We start from the raw sequence: 22012 nt of genomic DNA, 5'->3' as shown, positions 1-22012 counted from the left end.
TGTGCCAAGGGGTTTCTTTCAATAAAAAAAAGCTTTTAAGGACCATAACTATGTTGAGAAACCCACAGAGGCACCAAATCATATTATATTTAATCATTTTTATTATGCATTTTGCACAATGGCTACCTTGCACAATGGCTACCCACTTTGTGCTTTAACAGTATATATGAGTGTCTCCAGCAACTGTCAGCATAATGCCCTCTAGCAGAGAAGGTGGAGATGTTGCCATTCTCACAGCCTGTGCTGGTGGCCAAGCTAATTGACCCTTCTGCTCCAAGCAGAGAGTCTGAGGCAGATTGCATCAGCCCCCCGTCACTCAGCTCTTCTGGGTCCCAAAGGCAGTGGTTCCGGATGTGCAGATAAGGGGAGTGGGCAACCGGAGACCCACAGCTGAACTGCCACAGAGCAGACTCTGTCTTTAGTGGTCAGTGAGGCTAATTGGTTTGAGCACGACAGGAACAGACCATTAGCTTTTAGACTCTGGTAGTGTAGCCGTCTCCAAAGCGAGATGGAGGACATTTTTTCTGTTGTGATAGTGACTTTTTTCTCCCTCTCTTAGACATGCATGAGAGCCTGTTGGCGTGTGGATTAATTATCTGTGAGATCTTGTAAGGCCATGATCCAGCCATAGACAGGATGAGGTGACAGCTCAGCATGACATGTAGCCACTAAGGAGGTTTTTTCGGGTGCCTCTGCCCCACACAGTAGATTAGTCAACCACTTTCTTCTATTTGATTTGCTTAGAGGACAGCCAGGCCTTGAGAGACTTTCATAAAGAATTCACTTACTGCTATTGTGGTTGAATGAAGTGATTGAAATAGAGATTGACCCTATATCAGTAATAAAGGGATATGCCATTTCTATGCATATCTGTTATTCAGGAGAGTCAGAGGGTCCCTTATAGGATCAAATATGACTGGATCAAGAAATTACTTTTATTTTTATTTATTTCGCCATTTTTGAGTAGACACAGCTTACATTTTTCATAGGTTCACTACGGGTTATCATAAGTGCAAGCACGGCACACACATTGTCATGTGTCATGTGTCAGGAATGACCTAGTTTTAAGGTTTAAGGATATGCTGCCTTATAGAGGTGGGTTTGACCTACATACATTATTTCTCAAATGTTCTTTTGTCAAAGTTCAGCACTGTAGCCTAACTGTGGCTGCAATTAACCTTCAAACCAGGACATATAGGCCTATTCATTATAGCATATAAATGGTAATTTTCTGAGGGTAGACTACTAATGGTACTACTCTCATGGTTCATCAGTTAGCAGCCTATCCACACAAAGCATTACAGCGTATGATGCTGGCGTTGTGCCTTACCAAAGATTGTGAGGATTGAATATACAAAACTCATTTCAACTTCTCCTGTACAGACCACTCATTGGAAAACAGCAGTACATAATCAAGCATTAAGTCTCTAAACACACACACACACACACACACACACAAACAAACAAAAAAACCTGTTAATCTACCAGCAGATGGCATTGCTTGAGAAAAAAAACTACTGTGCTTTTACTCTGGTGGACGTAGCTCTACATACAGTATGTGAATGCATATTGCTCAACATGCATTTTGCTCAATATGGAAAAGTTAAGAGAGCAATAGTTCTTGCATATTTTATCTGTACCACTACTGTTGAGTTAGATGTGTCCACAGGACACATTAATCAGACTAAAAGGCTAGCATACAGTAGGCGGGTTAGCATGTTAACAACCATTTTTTTCATCAATAAGTTCTTTGCCTTAATTTCGGTGTAAATACAAAAACACCCAAATAATGTCCAACTTGTAGTTTCATTATTATTATTAATATGAGACGCCTAAAATGTATTTATGCTTGCTTTTTATAGCTGTACTTGCCTACAAATATTGAACATGCATTACAGATAGTCTCTCATCAAAACATTACGATTTAATCCTGCATCAATAACGAAAATGAATAAATAAAGACTGACAGTCTGGTCCGATAGTACAGTATAAAAGAGGATGTCACAGAAAAAGGGTCAGGCTCTGAACTGTGGCATTTTTCCAAGGTTTTGAGAAAAAAGCGCCCAGTCATTAGCCGTGATTCATCTTCTGTATTGTCTCCCTGCAGGTATCCCTGAATTATTCAACAGAGACAGGATTTTATAAATGGTTTAATATGCAAAGGTCTGGGCAGTACATTTAAAATTGCTCAGTGACGTATGGAGGTTCATCACACTGACAAAGTGTAGCTGAATGTTTGTGGAGTTTAACCCCTGCTGTTGTTGTCATCCTTAAATCACTCTGCATGCCTTGAGGCAACCTGTGATGTGTACTGGACTAATGAGCCTTTGGTAAATAAGAGACATTTACTCCCTCAGTTTTTGACACACACCAAATCCTTCCCTTCTCCAACACAGTTAAATACAGTTAGTTAGTTCATCAGATAATAGCATCTCGTTGTGTGCAAGCGCAGAGAGAGAGATGAAGAGAAGGCAGAGCAGTGTCGTGGTGAGGGTTCCTCGTGTCTACTGTTTCACCAGTGACATTTAAAGAGATGCAAGGAGACTGCATGCACAACAACTACAAAGGAAATGGTAGGTTTTTGTCCCATTCTGAGGTATATTTAATGCTTTCATTAGCAACGAAGTTAAGCTAACGCCCCAGATAAATGAAACCACAAAAGCACGTATTTTTTTTCTGCATAAAAAAGGCCCTCGAATGAAGTCTTTTGGTTTTGGAAGCTGACAGTGCTTGCCTGTTTGTGTGTTGGTAGAGTTATTGATGCTGTCGGGTTTGTTCTCTCGTGCAACACCAAGAGAATCTCAAAAGGATATGACAGTTGCCAATGCTTTTCGTTCTTCATGAAGATCGGCTGTATGAGCTGAGGCAGATATGGGGATGAGACAATCACTGTGAAACAAACTTGATCATTTCTTTAATTATACTGGGAAAAAAATCTTTCAAAGTTTGAGTCTGAAATGATTGTTTTTATAGATAGTAAATTTTACTCATAGTTCAGGGCCTCTACACAAATGTGTCATATAGATGCATTTTGAAAAATGTACAAAGATTCTGGGTTTAGGTAGCATATTTCGCTATAATTTATTTTGTACCCTGTTCACAAAGCATTTTAGGGCTGAAAGAAGGCCTAGCTCTGCACAAATGTGTCATATAGATGCATTAAAAAAAATATGTACAGAGATTCTGGGTTTAGGTAGCATATTTCGTTATTATTTATGTTGTACCCTGTCATATTTATTTATTTATCGAAGCACATGCTTACTCACCGGCACAGACCTGTCATTCATGAACTAATCAAGAGGTCATTGAAAGCAAGCTTGTGCATGAGACTTGATGTCAGCCGTAGCAACAGAGTTTTATTTTTTTGCTTAAGAGTTTGTGTTCATGCTCTTTTCCTTAGTGAAACTTGGTCTCGGCAGCTTTGAGAATAAGATTTAGGAGAGAACTTTTAGTTAGAAACTTTTATTGCTCTGGGTGGATGAAACACATCCTGAATAAGGACCCGTCTTCTATCAGCCAAGTGTTTTTTTTCTTTCTTTTTAAGCTTGAAAGGTTTTAAAATGATTCACATTTTGCCCAGTCAAAAAGGTACTAGAGGTAGGTAACTTTAAAGGCTTCCGGCAATTGTCTATCCCTGTCATACATATACAGCTCACAGCAATGGTACAAAGAAAGTACACAAAAATACATGAAAATCACACAAAATTGTAATTTCCATTCAGCCTTCAATTACAACTAGTTGTAGTGGCATGCCTTCTAGTACCACCAGATGGGGAAAAACAAACAACAAATGGGCACAGTTGCAAACAAAGTTTTTTTTACACAGAGAGGACATATCATCCAACTGTGAAAATGTTGCAAATACACTTGATGCCAGGGGTAATGTTAACTATGCTCCAATCCAGCATAGCAATTATGCACCCAGGGTGCATCTACGTCTGTTATGATCACTCTTGTGTGGTTGCCTCACTGTGACTGTCAGAGCTGTGACTCATAACAAGAACAGGCCAGCCGTACTTACAGAAAAAAAAAGCCTTACATTTTACACTTAAAGTACCTCTGCCACATTTCACGTGCCATTGTTTTTACCTAACCTCAAAGATGAGACTATTAAGAGTGAGATCATTTGACTGTAAATGGACCTTGATGAGTCATCATACAATATTTGATTGGCTACTGGATGTATAAATGTTGTTCATATATATTTTTTTCTAACATTTTACTTTCACTTTTTACGTTTTGCACCTTGTTTGCTATTATGGAAATTACGGGAGTTTCAGTCGTGTGTAGTAATCCTGACTTCATCCTATGACATATGTTTCTAGTGTGACTGACTGCTGCTGCTGGGAAAGGAGCTCTTCACAGTGTGAATCAAACCTGACACTCAACATGGAAGGAGTTTTTCGGCTTGCGTTCGTGCTTTGATGGAGCTGCAGTGACTTGTTGAATAACACATCATATCCCATCTGCCAGACACATCTCTTTCGGTAAGCTCACCTCCTACACGGCAACCAAACAGGTGTCAGGTTAGAACCTGCCAAAACTCCAGAGTAAAGGACAGCGCTTTCTCAACTGCCCACGGATCTTGCTTGGTTGCATGGGTTTGCCTTTTTTTTTCTTTCTTTTTACTGAAAAGGGGGCTGGATTGTCTCTATTGCAGAGGGGTGTTGGAACCTGTGGTTTGGAGTATGGTGGCCTGTGTACAGAGTGCAGGTGTCTTGCCTCAGCACTCAACTCTCAGGCCGTACCTAACCCAGTACGCCACCCAGCTCCTGGTGCAAACCTTGGTGGGTTCCCGCCTCGACTACTGCAACGCCCTCCTAACGGGCCTGCCGGCATGCGTGGTAAAACCACTACAGATGATCCAGAACGCGGCGGCGCGCCTGGTGTTCAACCAACCAAAGAGGGCACATGTCACCCCGCTACTCACTGAGCTCCACTGGCTGCCAGTAGCTGCTCGCATCAAATTCAAGTCACTTATGCTTGCCTACAAAGTGCTTACTGGGTCTGCTCCCACCTACCTAAATGCTCTTGTAAGGGCAAATGTCACACCCAGGACGCTGCGCTCATCCAGTGAGCGTCGTCTGGCACTGCCCCCAGTGCAAGCAAGGCAATCCAGACTATTCTCAGTTGTAGTTCCACGTTGGTGGAACGACCTGCCTAGCACTACCAGAGCAGGAGCGTCCCTCCCTACCTTTAAGAAACTCTTGAAGACCCAACTCTTCAAAGAGCACCTCTCTTCCTAAACTGGCACCTTGGCTCAACCTGCACTTAAGCAGCAACAGGCCCGCACTTCTTTTTTTATTCTTTCTATGTCGTTTTATAAGCAATATTTATGGTTACACCAGGTTTTTTAATGCTCTTAGCTTGATTGTTCTCCCTTGTACGTCGCTTTGGACAAAAGCGTCTGCTAAATGACTAAATGTAAATGTAAATGTAAACTCTGTGCACAGCTGCAGAGGGCTTTGGGGTTTTGTGAATCAGACATGATTGCATCTTGTTTAAACCATTAATGAAATTGCCAGTGACCATAAAACGGTACAATGGACGAACGTTGTAATTACTTCCTTTGATATTGAAAAAGACAAAATAAACATTTTTTAGTTCTCTTTGATAAAAGCTATAATGATGCAGCCATGGCTTCGTCCATCCATAATTGGACCACATTATCTATTTCTAGTAAATATGGCAACTGAGATGTTGTTCTTGGTACTATGGTACTTCTAATATTGGATTTAATACTTCAAAGACATGTTCATGTTCAAGATAAGACAAGGTGCCGCAAAACAGAAAAAGGCATTTAACATTTCTGGTAATTAAAGAGGTATTGCATAATGTGTGTCTTAAAATAGCAGGGTACCTAGGGTTTTATCAACTAGCTAATTGCACAAACTGCTCAAAAAGACAAAACCTATATCATTTTGCATTAAACCGATTTGTTAAATAAGAGAAGGATAGAGAAAGATAGATTTAGTTCTTTAAACAACGGTACACATCCTAAGGCAGAACAGTAATCCTCAGACAGTCCAGAATCAGATTAACACAGACAAACAGACAAGACCTAAAAACAGTTGTCAAAAGGCAGGCAAACATGCAAGGCAAAAAAACGCAAAGGCTTTACATAGTTTGTGACCCAGGCAAAAGTCCTAAACACAGCAAAAACAAAACAGGTAGGGAATAAACATGTAAAAACATGACATTTTCTTGAGGCATGAAAGTATCAGTGTGATAATTCAGCAAAGTGATGATTTTGGCAGGGTTGAGTGGCAGTGAGTGTGAGGATAGGAGCACAAGTGATCAGGCTCGGCAAACCCGCCAGTGTTCTGGATCTGAAGCAGGATCTTTTTGGATACGCATTGCTCCAGATTAAGATGTGTAAACTGACCTCATTACCATTACTGTACTTCCCATTGAAAATCATTGCTGGAGATGGTAAAAGATATCCTCAAGTGTAGGAGGCATATGATGACTCAAATCCACACCAACCAAAAACCCGAACCTAACCCGAGGTGTCTCTCTTATCTCTATGGCGCGATGAATTCACTCACCTTCCAGAAACACTATGCTGAACTTCTTTGAAAAGTTCTACCCCTCTCATTTCCTTGCTTTGAGGTTTTCCAGTAACCTTTCTTTCGACCTCATCATCTTGAACCAAACTCAAAAAGATTATCACCAAAGGTGTTGTGTTTCAACTTAAAGTGTGTTATAATCCAACACGCACTGTATGAGCAGTCGTGGCCAGGCTGCAAAAGCCATCGTCCAAAATAATTTCAGATTACACAGTGGCTTTTAAGTGAACAAAACTCCTAAAGAATTTCCATGTCATTCACTGCCGAAGGAGACAGTGTGGAGGTCATCTGGGGATGACACAGGCTGTGACCAATCCAATTCACGATGCCAGTGGGCAGACAAACGGAGCACAATGTCCTTGGGCTTATGTGAGCTCAGTGTCACAGTATGTGACAAATGAGATTTTATTAAACCCCAGTCTCTGTTAACAACGGAGTATGGGTAAGCATTTTATAGCAGACTGACTGCAGACTGAGTATGAAAACATCAGCCGTTACAGTCTTCTATCAGTTTATTCGTTTGTCTTTCTGATTGTCTGTCTTCCATTTGCATAAACATGTTTTGTATATGAATCATTTATAATATAAATGAGGACTTGTTGGCGATTGTATTTTATGTAGACTGTAGAAAAAAAAAAATAATTCAATGGTGCCATTTCATGGAGAGAGCCCTTGAAACTATTTCACCAGAGGTCATAGGGAAAAGACATGAATGGCAGAAGCACAGTCTGATACTTCATGCCATGCTTTGAGCAGGCTGCCAAGCTTCACTGAATTAGACACTATACTTTTGAATATTTGAGTCACTTTGTAGCACACTGTTTTATGTCAGAGATATGGAACGCACATTCATATACACCATTGACCACAGGACTATACACCATAGACCACAGGACTATCCGTTTAATTGGTTAGGTATATTTACGGTCTCCTAATGCTATCTAATGGCACATTAGATTAATGGTGCCTAAGCAGAGATAATAGTCAGCTAATAGGATGGCATTAGAGATAACAACTGATTCTAATCCAGACCTGTTCTGATTTCTTCCCAGTGATCTGTGCCAGATCAGAGCCACATCTGTGCCAGATCAGGGCCACATCTATGCCAGATCAGAGCCACATCTGTGCCAGATCAGGGCCATATCCATGCCAGATCAGGGCCACATCTGTGCCAGATCAGAGCCACATCTGTGCCAGATCAGAGCCACATCTCTGGCAGATCAGGGCCACATCTGTGCCAGATCAGGGCCATATCCATGCCAGATCAGAGCCACATCTGGCCAGATCAGGGCCATATCCGTGCCAGATCAGAGCCACATCTGTGCCAGATCAGGGCCATATCCGTGCCAGATCAGGGCAACATCTGTGCCAGATCAGGGCAACATCTGTGCCAGATCAGGGCCATATCCGTGCCAGATCAGAGCCACATCTGTGCCAGATCAGGGCCATATCCGTGCCAGATCAGAGCCACATCTGTACCAGATCAGGGCCACATCTGTGCCAGATCAGGGCCATATCCATGCCAGATTAGAGCCACATCTGTGCCAGATCAGGGCCATATCCGTGCCAGATCAGGGCAACATCTGTTACCACGTTGGCTGATGGAGACAGACAGAACAAGAGCTGTCGGAGAACAAGCCGCAGTACAAGTAGACATTTGGGAAATGTCTTTTGGCAGGTTCCAGGATCTGTAAGCCCCTCAGAGTTTCCCTGAAGCCTTGGACAGCAGAGATACTGTTTCAGCCAGAAACAAGACGACACCATTGTTGTCCCGATATTGCCATCTGCTCTCCGTGGAGTGACTGCTAATGTCGAAGGTAGAGCCGCTAGTTGCAGTGGGAGTCTGTGGGCCTGATGAGTTTCTGAGTCGGAGTAATGCTGCATCACAGCCACACGCTCAAGCCATGAACCCCACCCTGGGACGCCGCTCCCAGACCCCCCCCCTGGAGACACTATTTTACACATAGTCATTACTGGAGACCGCAATAAAATGGGAGCAGTCACCTGAGTGACAAGTTTCCTTGACAGACTTGAAATGAATGAAAATGGTTTGCCCTTCATTAAAGGAGCTGGCCTTGAAGGATGGTCCTCGTCAATATAATTTTAGTCGGCTGCCAGGGGACAGCTATTTCCGCATACCGTTTTGAAGGAGGCTGTCATGATTATCAATCTTGGGTAAACAGCGAACGGACTACAAAGCATAAGGAATGAATGGTTGGGACGAGTACAATTTGGCAAGATCTAGACATGGCACACAAGGGCACTGGAGTTATTTTCTTGTATTAAGAAATGATGGGTAGACTGTACTACACACCAAGTGGAGTTCGCGCACGTGTGTGTGTGTGTGTGTGGGTGTGCGTGTTTGTCTGAGATTGTGAGTGTTTGTGTATGATTACTTGTATACACATGATCTACCTGATAAGAGTAAACTGAATGCCCCACATATCAATGAATAATGTGTGCAGCCAAGAAAAATTGGTGGCCACTTTCTAAGAACACATTGTATGGGAACAGAAGAAGTTGGACTGGGGAATGTCCATATTAAAGTCCCTTATATCTGCTTCCTTTGTGAGGTAGGGGGGTATAGGGGGAGTCCTGGTTCCCACTCTAATCTCAAAATTCTTAATATTGTCTTCAACTAAACAGGGACATATTAATGGATGACACAAAGCCCAAGCAGACGTTAGCATACCAGCCTGCTTGACAATGGTGGCGTGGGCGGACAGCATAGACGCTTGTGCCAGCCCAGCCTCGCCAGGTTACATGAATGCCTCTTGTCCCCAGTATCTATCCAGCTGTGAAACACAATGCAGACCCCTTCTCCATCTCGTGTCTGATTAAGATATGCAGAGGCGGCAGCAGCGTGAGGATGAATGCCTCCGCAATGCCTCTATATAACTCCAGCTTTTGCTCCCTGTCCTCAGTTCAGGCCCTGACGAGAGAGAGGGACCTGCGTCATCAGCATGCATAAGGACCTCATTCATCAGGGCTCACTCTGCGTCATGGAGAAAGAGTTCTGCTGCTAGGATGTGCCACCGCCATTTCAGAATGTTAATGTCCTGGCATACATGAAAGAGGAATGGAACATCAGAAGGGAATGATGCAGCCAAATCGTATTGCTGGGAGTAGAAACATCTCTAATGCTTGGATTGGAATTATGATAGATAGATAGATAGATAGATAGATAGATAGATAGATAGATAGATAGATAGATAGATAGATAGATAGATAGAAAAAGAGTACTATGTGTAGCAAAAGAGAATTGTAAGTTGTTGACAAATGCTGTCACATAAATGACAAAAACACACACAAGTGGTAGGTAACAAGATAGAACGCATAATTACCTAACGACTACTTTACTAGATGAAATGAATACAATACAAATATAACTTTACATTAAGGCAAGATGTTGCTATTAATGTGCACTTTAATTGTCAAATGTGCATTACCACTCAGAGAAGGAGTCTCTTATCCTGGCACAGAGGGGAATCGTCGTAGATGACTATTGCGGTGGGCAGACATGACCACCTGTAACTGTCCTTATTGCAGCAGAGCTGAAGGAACCACCAACTGAAGACTGACCAGTACGTTATGTAGGGGGGGTGTAGTGTTGTCCATTATGTTGAGCAGTTGGATCAATACCCACTCCTCCACAACCAACTCTAGGGGCTCCAGAGCAGTCTCCACCACAGAACAAGCCTTCTTCGTCAATATGTTCAGTTTCTAAGAGTTGCTGGCTCTGATGCTGCAACCCCAACAGAACATCTTGCTGCACACATTGAATGACCTAAGTTTCCTCAAACAGTAGAGTCTGCTCTGTCCCTCCCTGTAAACATTTCCAGTCCAGTCTGTTGCCCAGGTGAACGCCCAGGTTTCTGTAGCCCTCAACCACCTCCACCTCTTCTCTCAGGATGAAAATAGTGTTCAGAAGTGTAGTTCTTACTGTGTGTCTTTTTAAAAGTAAGATTAAACCAACTCTAACCAGTGTGCAACTGTTTATAGTCATATAAACAGCCCTCTGGCTTCTCACTCTCGTACTCAAGAATCACTCACTGCTCAGCCATTGAGTCTGGTACGACTGACACGTGGGAAAAAACGAATGCCACCCAGAGTCAAGAGGATCTTAAGTGGAAAGAGGTCAGTGTTTTGGACGGTCCAACACTGCCATCTAGCAGTTTTCAGCTTTACGTGTAAGGCATTCCCTGTGCAGTGGATGGCGAAGATGATGATAATGATTACTGTTGTTGTTACTGTCATTATAAACATTATTGTGCAGGTGTTATTTGTAGTTGTGGCAGTAGTAGCAGAAGAAGCATATTCACCTTCTGTGTCATCCAAAATGACCCATCTCCTTCAGTACATTGATAGTGTTGTGTAATACCACTAGGTGGCAGTATTGTGAAAAGACATGTTCCTACTCTTCTCCTACAGAATTTTGTTATTTTGTTCACACAAACACAAAAAAAGAATACATGCATATATGACATGCATGATTTGATACATGTATCACCTGTTTCACCATCACACTTTTTATTCATTTCACTGAATGATGAATTCTCTCAAAAGCTATGAATGTTTGTGTGTGTGTGTTTGAGCTTGTCTCTGTGTGTGAAAATATCTGTAAATATTTTTTGAAATAGGCTTCAGGCCAAGTGTAGACTTTCATATATATTTATTAGCTCAAGGTACTGGTTAGTTATACAGGAGGAAACGGCTCACTCCTTCAAAACACTTTGGGTTATTTCCCATCTTTGTGATGAAAACATTTCCTGTGTAAAAAGTGCAGCGCAGTCACGGGTCACATTGACAGCTGAAGTACGATGTGCATGCTTGCATGTTCTCTTAGTGCCATGCTCCCCAATCCTTTGCAAATGCTGTACAAATATCCAACCACAAGTGCTCTGACCTGGGTGGTTAGAGGCGCCGCTTTTACTTGAGGTTTTTCCAATAGCTTATGCATGGAGGAGGATGATGAGAGGAAACTCCATGGCTCATGACAATGATGGTTTTGGTGGTTTTACCTTTTTATAAATTCCTTACCCTCCTAGTTGTGCGTTACCCCATTGTGCAAGGTATCATAGTTACTGATGGCTTCAGTTCTTGTAGATTAGCACTTGCTTAGTCTCTCAAACATTTCTTATTTTTGCATGCAGTACTCCGTGGATAGCAGGAGTTATCCTCAACCATGCAGTAACAATACACTTTAAAAGAAATGCCACCATAATGTGTGAAACTGCCAACAGCTCCTTTGATTAAAATATTCACCACACTGACTATGCTAGGCATCCTTTTGTTGCAAAGCATTATTTATTAAAGTAAAAATGACAGTGATACACCTATACGCAAAATGATTCACCAACCACTAACCCAAATAGCTAACTCCAACAGGTTAAGGTTGTATGGCAATTTTTCAGAAACAATTTCAACTCAAATAAATATAATGCAACTCTTATTCATAGCAAGTGCCCTGTTTAGCTCAATCAGTTTCAGAAAATGTAGAAGTGATTAAAACCTGGCATTCATTTTTTTTTTTTATGTGGACACAATTATTGCAAACTAGATACAATTACAGTATAAAAGGAGACAACACATCCATGTAATGGAAATGTATAAGATCAAACAAACTTTTTGTTCAAAATTAAAAACATTGAAAGCTCCCCAAATGACCCCCTGAGGTCTGAGGCCTTTATTTAAAAGAGTGGAATCCCTGCACAATTGACAGTAATTGCTTGTGACATTTATGCAAATTAATTTAAAATAGTTTAAAAATTGGGTTTCAGTTTTGTTTTCTGTGGTATATGTATTCTTTATTCTTTAAGGTAGATTAATAGATCTTCAGCTAAAACCAGCTTTATTTTGTTTTGGACCACTTGCTACTAAGTGTGTATGATATTGCATGATGGTGTGTTCACAAATAGCTTCATTTAAAGATGTTGACACGGGGCAAAAGGGTCATGGAAACCCCAAACACAGGTGGTCTGATGTTTTAGCTGAAGCCATGCAATAAAGGAGTGAGTAGGAGAGAGTAACATGGGGAGAAGTGGGGGATGTAGGGGGGGGGGGGGGGGGGGGGGGGGGGGGGCTTAACGGTTTCTCCTACACTTCAAACAGCACGCTTGAGTGGTGGAAACTTACCCTGAGAGCACAAGCCATAGCCATTGATGGGGACAAGGCAGCGTATCAAGGCTTGATGGTGTACAGTTAACAGACAAGTAAGCACTGAGTGTGAGACCTAATCTGACCTAATACATAACATAGTTGGGATTTTTTAACTGCAGCCTATCAATTATTTTGATTCAGTATTCTTGAGTGCTTACAGTATGATTGAAGAGCCGTGATAGAAAGACACTTATAAATGACAGTTTATTTTTCTCTTATTCATTCTTAATACTGCACCTCAAGGTTTCACAGGAACTGCAGTCTTGAAAATGGAAAATGATAACTGTTAATGTGTCATCGGTTCAATGAAAACATCAAACATCTAACATTCATTCAACAATGTTTTTTTTTTATTGAAAATGAGTATGAAAGTTTGTAGGTCACAAAGAACCAAATTGTTCTGTTTTTTTGCAAGCCCATCAGTGAGAACGTGCCATGGGATGTTTCTGAAGTGCCAGATCTAGCCGTCGTGGCAGGATGAGAGAAAAATAGGTGGACTATGAACTGAACTTTTCATTGTTTGTTTGGGTTTGTTAAGTGGCATCGTAGTCTTTTTCATCTCTCACAAGGTGCTCTAGCATTTAGATCGTTGATCACTGGTAATGTCCTTCATGTACTTTGTCAGTGTTACTTTTGACTCAAAGTTACGGTCCAGTGGATACTCTTCTTCCCAATGCCTTTATTTCTCTGGTGGAATTTAAAGATACATAGATTCAGAACAAGGACTTGTTACCCAGGGTTGTTACACAGAGAACATTTTGACTTAAGTATTTTGCACAGAGATTGGTGACTGACTGAAAGGTACAGCCCATGATTATAATCAAATATGCTTTTTGTCAAATTCGGCAAATTGCTCCTTGTGGTCCTTTACCTGTCCATTCTGTGTGTGGGTGGGTGTTCACATACTGGTTCTGTAAATAGGAAGCAAACCCAGTAGCTTGAAATGAGCCATACTCTACTCAACAGCCAATCAGCACTTTACTTCAGGAGTATGGAGGGTAAGTTATTGGTTATTTGATTTAGAGTTGAGCTCAGATATCAACAACCGTTCACTTAAATTACAAACTGTACCTTTAACTGTGAAATGACACAGCCATGTGTGTTTATTTATGAGTAATTGCATGTGTGGTGTATATGTGTGCTTGTGCGTGCATGTTCACGTAAGTGATTACAAATTTAAATCTGATATTTTAACCATCCTAACAAGATGACCTGTATTGGTTCCAAGTAGGTCATATAAGATGTGCCAATAAGTGACCACAAGAGGGAGTGTTAGAGAACAACCTGTATTTCACAGACCTGTAAAACACTGCAATCAGTCTATGTCTTTTTACTTAACCTGCTGTTTTAACCCATTGTCATGGTTCCTCTATTTTTAATATGTATAAACTTAAATGCTTTCCCACATTTCAAAACTTAATACGCTCTCAGTTTATGTTCCTCATCCTCAGAAAATGTTCTATATTGCAATAAGGTTTACAAAAGAACCCTCAGAATGGTTATTCTTTATTCGAGGACTGCATGTAGAACCTTTAAGATATCTTAGATTAGATTGAAGCTAAAGATCCCAAGGCCTCAACATTGCAACATTGTACCCTATGCATCATCATGCAACCTATTCAGGGGGGTAGGAACCATCTTACCAATTTCCTTAAATACACATTAAAAATACGCAAACGCATGCATATAGCTTAGCCTACAGTTGACCATTACGCTCAAATAAAGCTATGGCTGGTTCCATACACACGCACACAGACTAGTATCAACAATATATTGGATTGTTAGTGAGTCAAAATCGAATAGTAACTACCTAGCCCGTCCACACATAGGCTATTTAGCCTACTTCGTATGGTAAGAGATTAATAATTACGGTCAACTAATGGCGGTCATAGTATCAGTATAGGCTACATACACCTGACCAGCCCTCTTCTAGCAGCTGTGTCGTTATTTAGGTGTGGACTTTTATTCACCTAATTCATCCATAATATTGACCTTTATAAACTCTCTACCAAGCTGTCGGATAACGTAGAGAAAACACTTTTGTTGAACACAATTGTTACCGGCCCACTCATCTGCATGTCAGAACTATAACCTGCCCTGTGCCGTGCCGAAGTGACTGACAGCTGCCTATGCCAGTGCTTGACTCCGGAATGACACGTGAACTGCGGAGTTGTTAAATTATGGGTACAATACGTATGCATGAAAACCCATCCCTCTCAAGTATTTATAACATTAGAACATATTAGCCACAATTCTATGTTTAAAATATTGACCCCGAGTCAATGAGCACGACATTGAACGCACTCTGTTGCATACTGTAATTTAATGTGTGGGCAAAAGTGTGATGACGTATCATCTCAAAAGGTCTTGTTTTATGAAATGTTCTAATGTGGGTGTAATGTTCAGCATTACAATGATACATAAACTCGAAAACGACTGTAACAGCAACCTTTAAGTCCTGTTATCTATCGATTGCCAACAGCAGACAGTAGCTCACGCCGAGGGATCCGTTTCTCTGCGTTATACCAAATTACAACAATAGCCCTCTGTGTGCACGTCTGCATGCTATGCCTTCGATGCCTTTGGAGATGGAGGAAGTAAACGAAGGAAAAACAGCAGTAGAACAATACGTTAAAGTTAGTCTTTATACGGCAGTCCTGATGAATGTGCAAAATGCTAATGTCTCTAGCAAAAGTGCCGGCCGGTAAGGTTCCACCCCCATCGATGAGGTACAATAAAAATGCAAACAGTAAAACAAGAATTACAAAGCAATATAGCATTATCACCACAAACTACATATTATTTATGAGAAGGTTCGCGAAGTCTATAGCTGACTGCCTTAAGTAACACATAAGCACGTAAAACGGGATTGCAGCATTGTGTCTGCTTTTTACAGTCAAGTGCGTCGATAGATGATTTGCGCTCTCAAGTGACAGGAGGAGAAATGCTTGTCGGATCACTTGTTGCTACAGAAGGATTGCAGTGGTGGCTACAAAGTTGAGACTGCGGCAATGCGCATTGTGAGTACAAATCTTCCATTTTAACCCACAGCCCTTGCAATTATTTATTTCTGCTGAAAGATTTGGATGATTTTGAAAGGAATACATGGGTAGTCTGCCATCTAATGGTAACTGATCCATATTTATTTCGCCATATAAATACTAATACTAATACAAATGTTAGGTCACTTAATTCTGATGTTGCATAAAATGGCTGTAGTTAGGTTGTACATGATCGCTGAGCCATGGCATTGTGTCGACCTATGAACTAACTGATGAAATCCCAACTCCTCTCCTTTGCCGCAAATAGGCATGTCCCCTCTGCTTTTGCCTAATTCCTTAGGAACCGGTGGATCCAGTTTATTATTTTTCTTCCATTTTCCTAGATTGTTTCGATAGTGTCGTCAACTGACCGTCTTGGGATCACGCTGCTGAGTTTCTTAAAGACGTTTTCTAAAGAGTAGGCTAGAATAAATCGAGGGCATTCTCTGTAGCCCACACGCAACAGGTGTGGGGTCGTCTTTGAGGTGGAAAAGTTGATGGGCTAGCGCAAAGGAAGTAACCAGACGTACTATAGGAGCAAACGTGCTCCTTAACTCGTTTTTGCCTACTTTTGGTGCAAGATCTCCTATCTCTCCTTGTAGAGAAGAAATTGAAACTCTCACGTCGTTCATATCCTGTGAACATTTCTTTAGAGGTGGAAGACACAGATATCTAGGATCGTAGGAGGCATCCCTCGAGGTTTTCGCGCAATCATTTAACTCGAATTATTTCAGAAGAAGGGCAGCTGAACAATTAGTCCTTGTTTAAGGGACCCATACAAGGTAAAGGCAGTTAAACAGTTAATTTGACAACTCTGTCACCTGTTTGTCTCTTGAATATAGTCGATCCAGCGATTCAGGCTCTGTTTCGTGCGAAGTGGATCTCTCTCTTTCCCTCTCTCTCTATTTGTCTCTAGATCTCTCTCTCTTTGTGTATTGACAACTGTCTTCTGATTCTTGATCAAACTTAGACGTACTGTTGTATGAATGCAGCGTTTGTACGGCCGATTAATAGCCAAACCTGCGTTTTCACATGTATCCGATTATTGATTTATGCCAAAAGACATCATTGTAATATGCTTATTGGGAGATTGGGTTTACATACGTAAGGTCGAGCTCTCTTCTAGCAATAGAACCCAGCCGTCAGTCCTGTGAAGTATCTCAACACAGCACGTGGATTGTGCACTTTCGTCGTTTTGACAGGTGCCAGTATCAGTTTGATGTTGGTGACCAGTGTCCCTTTTGATTCATCTGTCATCAGCAATTGACTTTATAGGCTGCTGATCACCAAAATCAAATTATTACGTAGTGCTGTAATTTCCTTAAACAGTTATATCTGTTGTGTACTGAATATTATATTGCAGACAGGAAGTCAGTTAATTTTAATACAGCCAAATATAAGCAAGAGTGCTTTTGAGTTTGATTAATTTCTATGCAGTCCTTGCAATGCTGTTTTTCCCTACATACTAATATTGATCAAAATGTCTTCCAAAACAAAACATGGTAGGATCTTCCATTATCTCACATTCAAAAATACTCTCTTATATGTAAAACAGTATTTACGCTGTAATGCACTTTTAGATGCAAGAGTGTTCGACCCAAGCAATTACAATTTTTTTTAATCAAAATAACTTGTAACCCAATATCTATTTGCATTTACAGGATCAAAATATAATAATGTAGTCAAATGGGATGTTACAGTACATCATTACTGCTGAATCTAAAACACTCTAGTCCTGTAGGCCCAACCTGCTACTCCCCTGATAGACTACTGCGGCCGTCTCACTGACGCTGGCCAGCTAGAAATTCTTAATTTTAAAGAGCATAATTTTTCACAGGATCTGAAACTACCACAAGCGGAAACAAGATAATGTTTTTATTTTAAATATATAACCATATCATGATTTGATTATAGGTTACTTATCTTACATTCTACACTTTTTTTTGAGGAACAAGGCACTTGACACATTTGACACAGTTCAGTTCAGCCAATAGTAGCTTAAGTCTTGAGGTCAGATGGCATTGTCAAATGTACATTTAATGAAATGTAAAAGACCATGTACAGGTCATAACATGCACATGCAAGGTTTTATTTCATGAACAATAGCAAGGGAAACAAGAACAGTTATAATGAAATTAACACATTATTTGGATACTTAATAAAGAGGAATCCACATGTTTCAGTCAAAAGTGGTTGACTGGGAATTACACCATGATCATTGTTTGCAGTTCAACAACTTTGTGTGGTGTAGATGCTGTTGGTTGGGTAACATCAAATGCGGCCTCATTTTGAAGGGGCCCAGTTTCGCAAGTTCCACTCTAAAGGGATCTCTTCCTTTCTTCCCCCAGTCCTGCCCTATGACTATGGAGACGGAGACATCAGATGGATATCTTGATAGTAAGTTCATATTTTCACGGTCGTGTCTTGTTCATTTCTTTTTCAGTTACACAAAAGTTAAATCTATTCTCATTTCATATGCAGTTTTATTTTGTTTTCTTAAATTGCTTCAGTAGATGCATATCTTACGTCCTTGATTAGAAGGAACTTCAATACTTCCTTTTTCACCGTGCATCACTGGCATTAAAAAAAAATACCCTTCAGATCTTGTCAAAGTACATTGTATATTTGCATTGTAACTTTCAACTGGTTCCCATCTGATTCTTATACCTGACTCAGTATTCGATACCAAGGGGTTGTTATAGGTTAGGTGACAACCACAGAGAAAGACAATGTTGTCTCAAGCCATAATCATGTCAAGTTGAAAATATTTAAAGTGGATGCACTGTATGAAACATGCAGTATGAACATGTGAGTGATTTCCTAACAGCAAAAATGCAGTCATTACAAATTATAAAAAGTCGCTGGGCAGCACTTACATTGTTTGATTACTGCAGTGTACTCTCCGAACATGTTATCCTTTGATGGCAGTCATGGTTAGTAATGTGATGTGATTCGAATGCGTATTAACCCATGCATACTTTATGTGAGGAAAGGGTGGCTGAAATGGTACTCTCCGTGTGATGTGGAGCTATATACGCACACTTATGCCTAAGCTATTTCTGTTTCGATGCACATGCAGCACTTAATGATTGAATTTAGCTGTGTGACTAATCTGGTAAACTCATGAACTTGTTCCTCAAAATAGTCTTTTTCAGTTAAGCTGTAAAAACTGAAACATTACAAACCAACAACTTGAAATGATGTAGTAGTAGTGTGTGCCTAATGTGGCACATCTTCGGTGCAGCTGAATGCCTTGCTGCACCACTGTGATAGGAGAAGAGACGCAAGCTGCACTCCAATCCTGCAAAAAAAGCAAATGACTGTAGTGTACTTTTGGCTTCCCTAGAGATTTCTTATCTGGATGGTGCTACAGTACCAGGTGCTTTGTGGTACCTTCCCAGCCGCGTGCTCCCCCACACATTCCCACAGATGGAACGTGCTGATAAAACGACTTTCATTTCAGAATACTCGCAGGTGTCTTGGAATTTATTTATTTATTTATTCATTCATTTCATTTTGGAGAGCCCAAAAATTGACAAACCAACACAGTTGTAATAACTTGCAGCTTACAACAATTCCTCCTAATCACAGTACACTCAGCGATAGCTTAATATTACTGTTGGTCTAATGCATGTGTGTAATATCTAGTGTGTCTTGCTATGTATACGATTTTACATTTTCTTTAAAATGTTCTTTAAACCTTACAGAGTCTTGGAAGACATAGACATATAACACAAATGAGAAGTGAACAGTATAGATAAAAAAGAACTGATCACATATTTTGGTTGTCACGATGTGACCTGATCTCCCCAAATTCTTTCATGCATTATGTTCCTCAAGTTCCTATGGCCTTGTACCTGTACAGTGAAATGAACAATATACCAGTGTGTTGTGCCAGACGTGGAATACTGACTTCTGTTCGAGCAGGTGGCCTGTGCTGGAGTTTGATTGATATGGAGGGATTATCTGGAGGTGCCGGGCCTGACAGGAAAAACCTGATTTGCACTCTTAAATTGTGCGTTTCCAACATGCCACAACCAATCGTTGTCTTGTCAGGGAGAATCCAGTGAAAATGCATTTCCTTCTGTTTATAATCCAGCCATTACCACCACTCCATTTAGGTTTTTCCCCCTCCTGCAAACATTGTCATTGTCAGGCAGCGAACATTTGTTAATGAATCTGAGCACTTCATAGTGAACTAAAACTCAGTGTCTGTAGCAGGAAACGTGGTTGAATACATGGCTTTTAAAAAACGTGGTGTAGTGGTTTTTCTGTCTCTATTTTGGCCACCAACGCATGGAAACAAGGGTTTCAAGTTGTATCCAGTGTCTGGCTGGTGTCCATATTGACTCAGTCCTGGAGAAGTGTGAATCATGTTGATTCTTACTCAGCAGTCTCCAGGGTCAGACCCATAGTCACTCCCGTAGTCTGCTGTGGGCCTACGGGTTCTCAGCCTGCATCAGCACGGGGGCAGGAGCTTTCTCGAATATTATCCATATGTTGCACTTCACGTCCAATCCTTATCAGAGCTTCATCAGTCAACTGGAGAAGAAAAAAGGCAAACAACAGAGTAGGTGTGATTACTGAAACCCCACTGAGGGGATGATTGAGAGCACGCCCGATAGGAGCCCAGAGAGATAGGAGTGGAGGACCAGAGTGTAATGTACTGTCTGTTCTAAACAGACGTCTGTGTCTGAGTTTTCACTGTTTCTGTCTGTATGTTTTTTTCCCCTCCTTCTGTTCAAGCTTTTCTCTTTGTGCTTCTCACAAACGCTGCGGCTGTGCATTTTCTCTTTTGCAATATCAATGAAATTCATTTGAATTTGAGTATGGGTGCTGGAGGGGGAATAGCAAGCGAGCGCGAGAGAAGGCGAGATAAAGGGCGAGAGAGAGAGAGAACATAAATTATAACACCTTCTACTGGGAATGTAAAAACAAACACAGAAAGTATTTTAGTCTTGTTTCACTCGGCTATCAGAAACTGAAAAAGTTCATCTGATTTGTTTGAGCAGTCAGGCTCGAGGCGGTCCTATGCGCTACCTCAGACCCATGCTATGGCTGTGGCCTTACCTAAGGCACAGCGCTGTTATGGAAAATCCTCCCTTCCGCTGTCATTCAAATTGGCGACACCGCTAGTGTCCCGTTTCCAGGGGATGGCTGGTCACCTGAGATTTCCCTCAACCCCGGCTCAGTAACCGGACACGGGCTCTGGGATTGTGTCATTGACTGCGTCTCCTGGTGCACCTCACTCACTGGCTGACAGGCCCTGTCGCGCGCCACAAGTGCCCAGAAAGCCAACCTTTTTTTGCTTGCTGCTGCTTAAATCTTTTTTGTGTGTGTGTGTGTGTTATTCCGTTCCCAAAGCAACTGTGTCTGTGTCCTTTGCCCATATTCAACATTTGGGGTTGTTAGGTTGCCTTATCTTCGATTCACGGAATATGCAATCAAATCAAATTTGAAATTTAAAAAAATCAGTAGCAGAAAAACTGTGACTGTCATCAGTACAGCGTGCTTGTAGAGACCTACCCGGAGTGCAAACATGGTCTGAGGAGAGACTTGCCACTACAGCAAGATCTGCTTAGCCCCTACTGCTTAGCCCCTACAGCATTACTGGTACGATTCACAACCTCTCAGCTGAAGTCTACTGACCTCAAGAAATGGGTTTTTCATTTCAGTGATGTGGGGACAGTAGACGGTTAGCATTGTAGTGTTTGGGGGGGTTGGTGAGCATGGTGGGAGACGACCCTGTGCTACATGTGATCCCATGGGATGTGAAACCTCCTTAGCTGGGGTATGCTGCTGTTGACAGGTGCTTTGTGTGGTTGGCTCCGAAGGGGTCAGATGGTAATGGGATAAGGGAGGAAGGGATTGCTCTCCCTGAGTGGACACAGCAGCACCAGATCATGTCCCTGCGTCGAGCGAGTGCTGAGAGACGAGGAAATCCAATCTGAATCGGGAGGATGTGGCCGAGAGCCTACTAGTCCAGCACACAGGCTCGATGCATACGGCGCGACTGGAAGCTGTAGCAATGTGAAGCCACTTGTTTGATAGAAAATGATCCATTGCTGGTAGGGTGGTGGGTGGGGGCTGTCTTTATATTGTGTTTATATCGTTTGTATTGCACTCATGGGATGTGAATGTGTGTGTGTGTGCGTGTGTGTGTGTGTGTGTGTGTGTGTGTGTGTGTGTGTGTGTGTGTGTGTGTGTGTGTGTGTGTGTGTGTGTGTGTGTGTGTGTGTGTGT

The 22012-nt window shown here is 41.5% G+C and overlaps 1 protein-coding gene across 1 annotated transcript in view; it reads left to right on the top strand.

The window, feature by feature from the left end:
- ikzf2 (IKAROS family zinc finger 2) overlaps positions 1-22012 on the top strand; it is a gene marked incomplete at both ends in the record, with an annotated part of 41753 nt that overhangs the window by 8991 nt on the left and 10750 nt on the right. Inside the window, one exon of the mRNA XM_080839656.1 lies at positions 18021-18166. Coding sequence (XP_080695782.1) covers positions 18021-18166 — 146 coding nt within the window. The remainder of the gene's footprint in view (positions 1-18020; positions 18167-22012) is intronic.

This window comes from Sprattus sprattus (assembly GCF_963457725.1).
Source record: "Sprattus sprattus genome assembly, chromosome: 5".
Lineage (NCBI taxonomy): Eukaryota > Metazoa > Chordata > Actinopteri > Clupeiformes > Clupeidae > Sprattus > Sprattus sprattus.
This window is presented reverse-complemented; position numbering and strand designations above follow the sequence as displayed.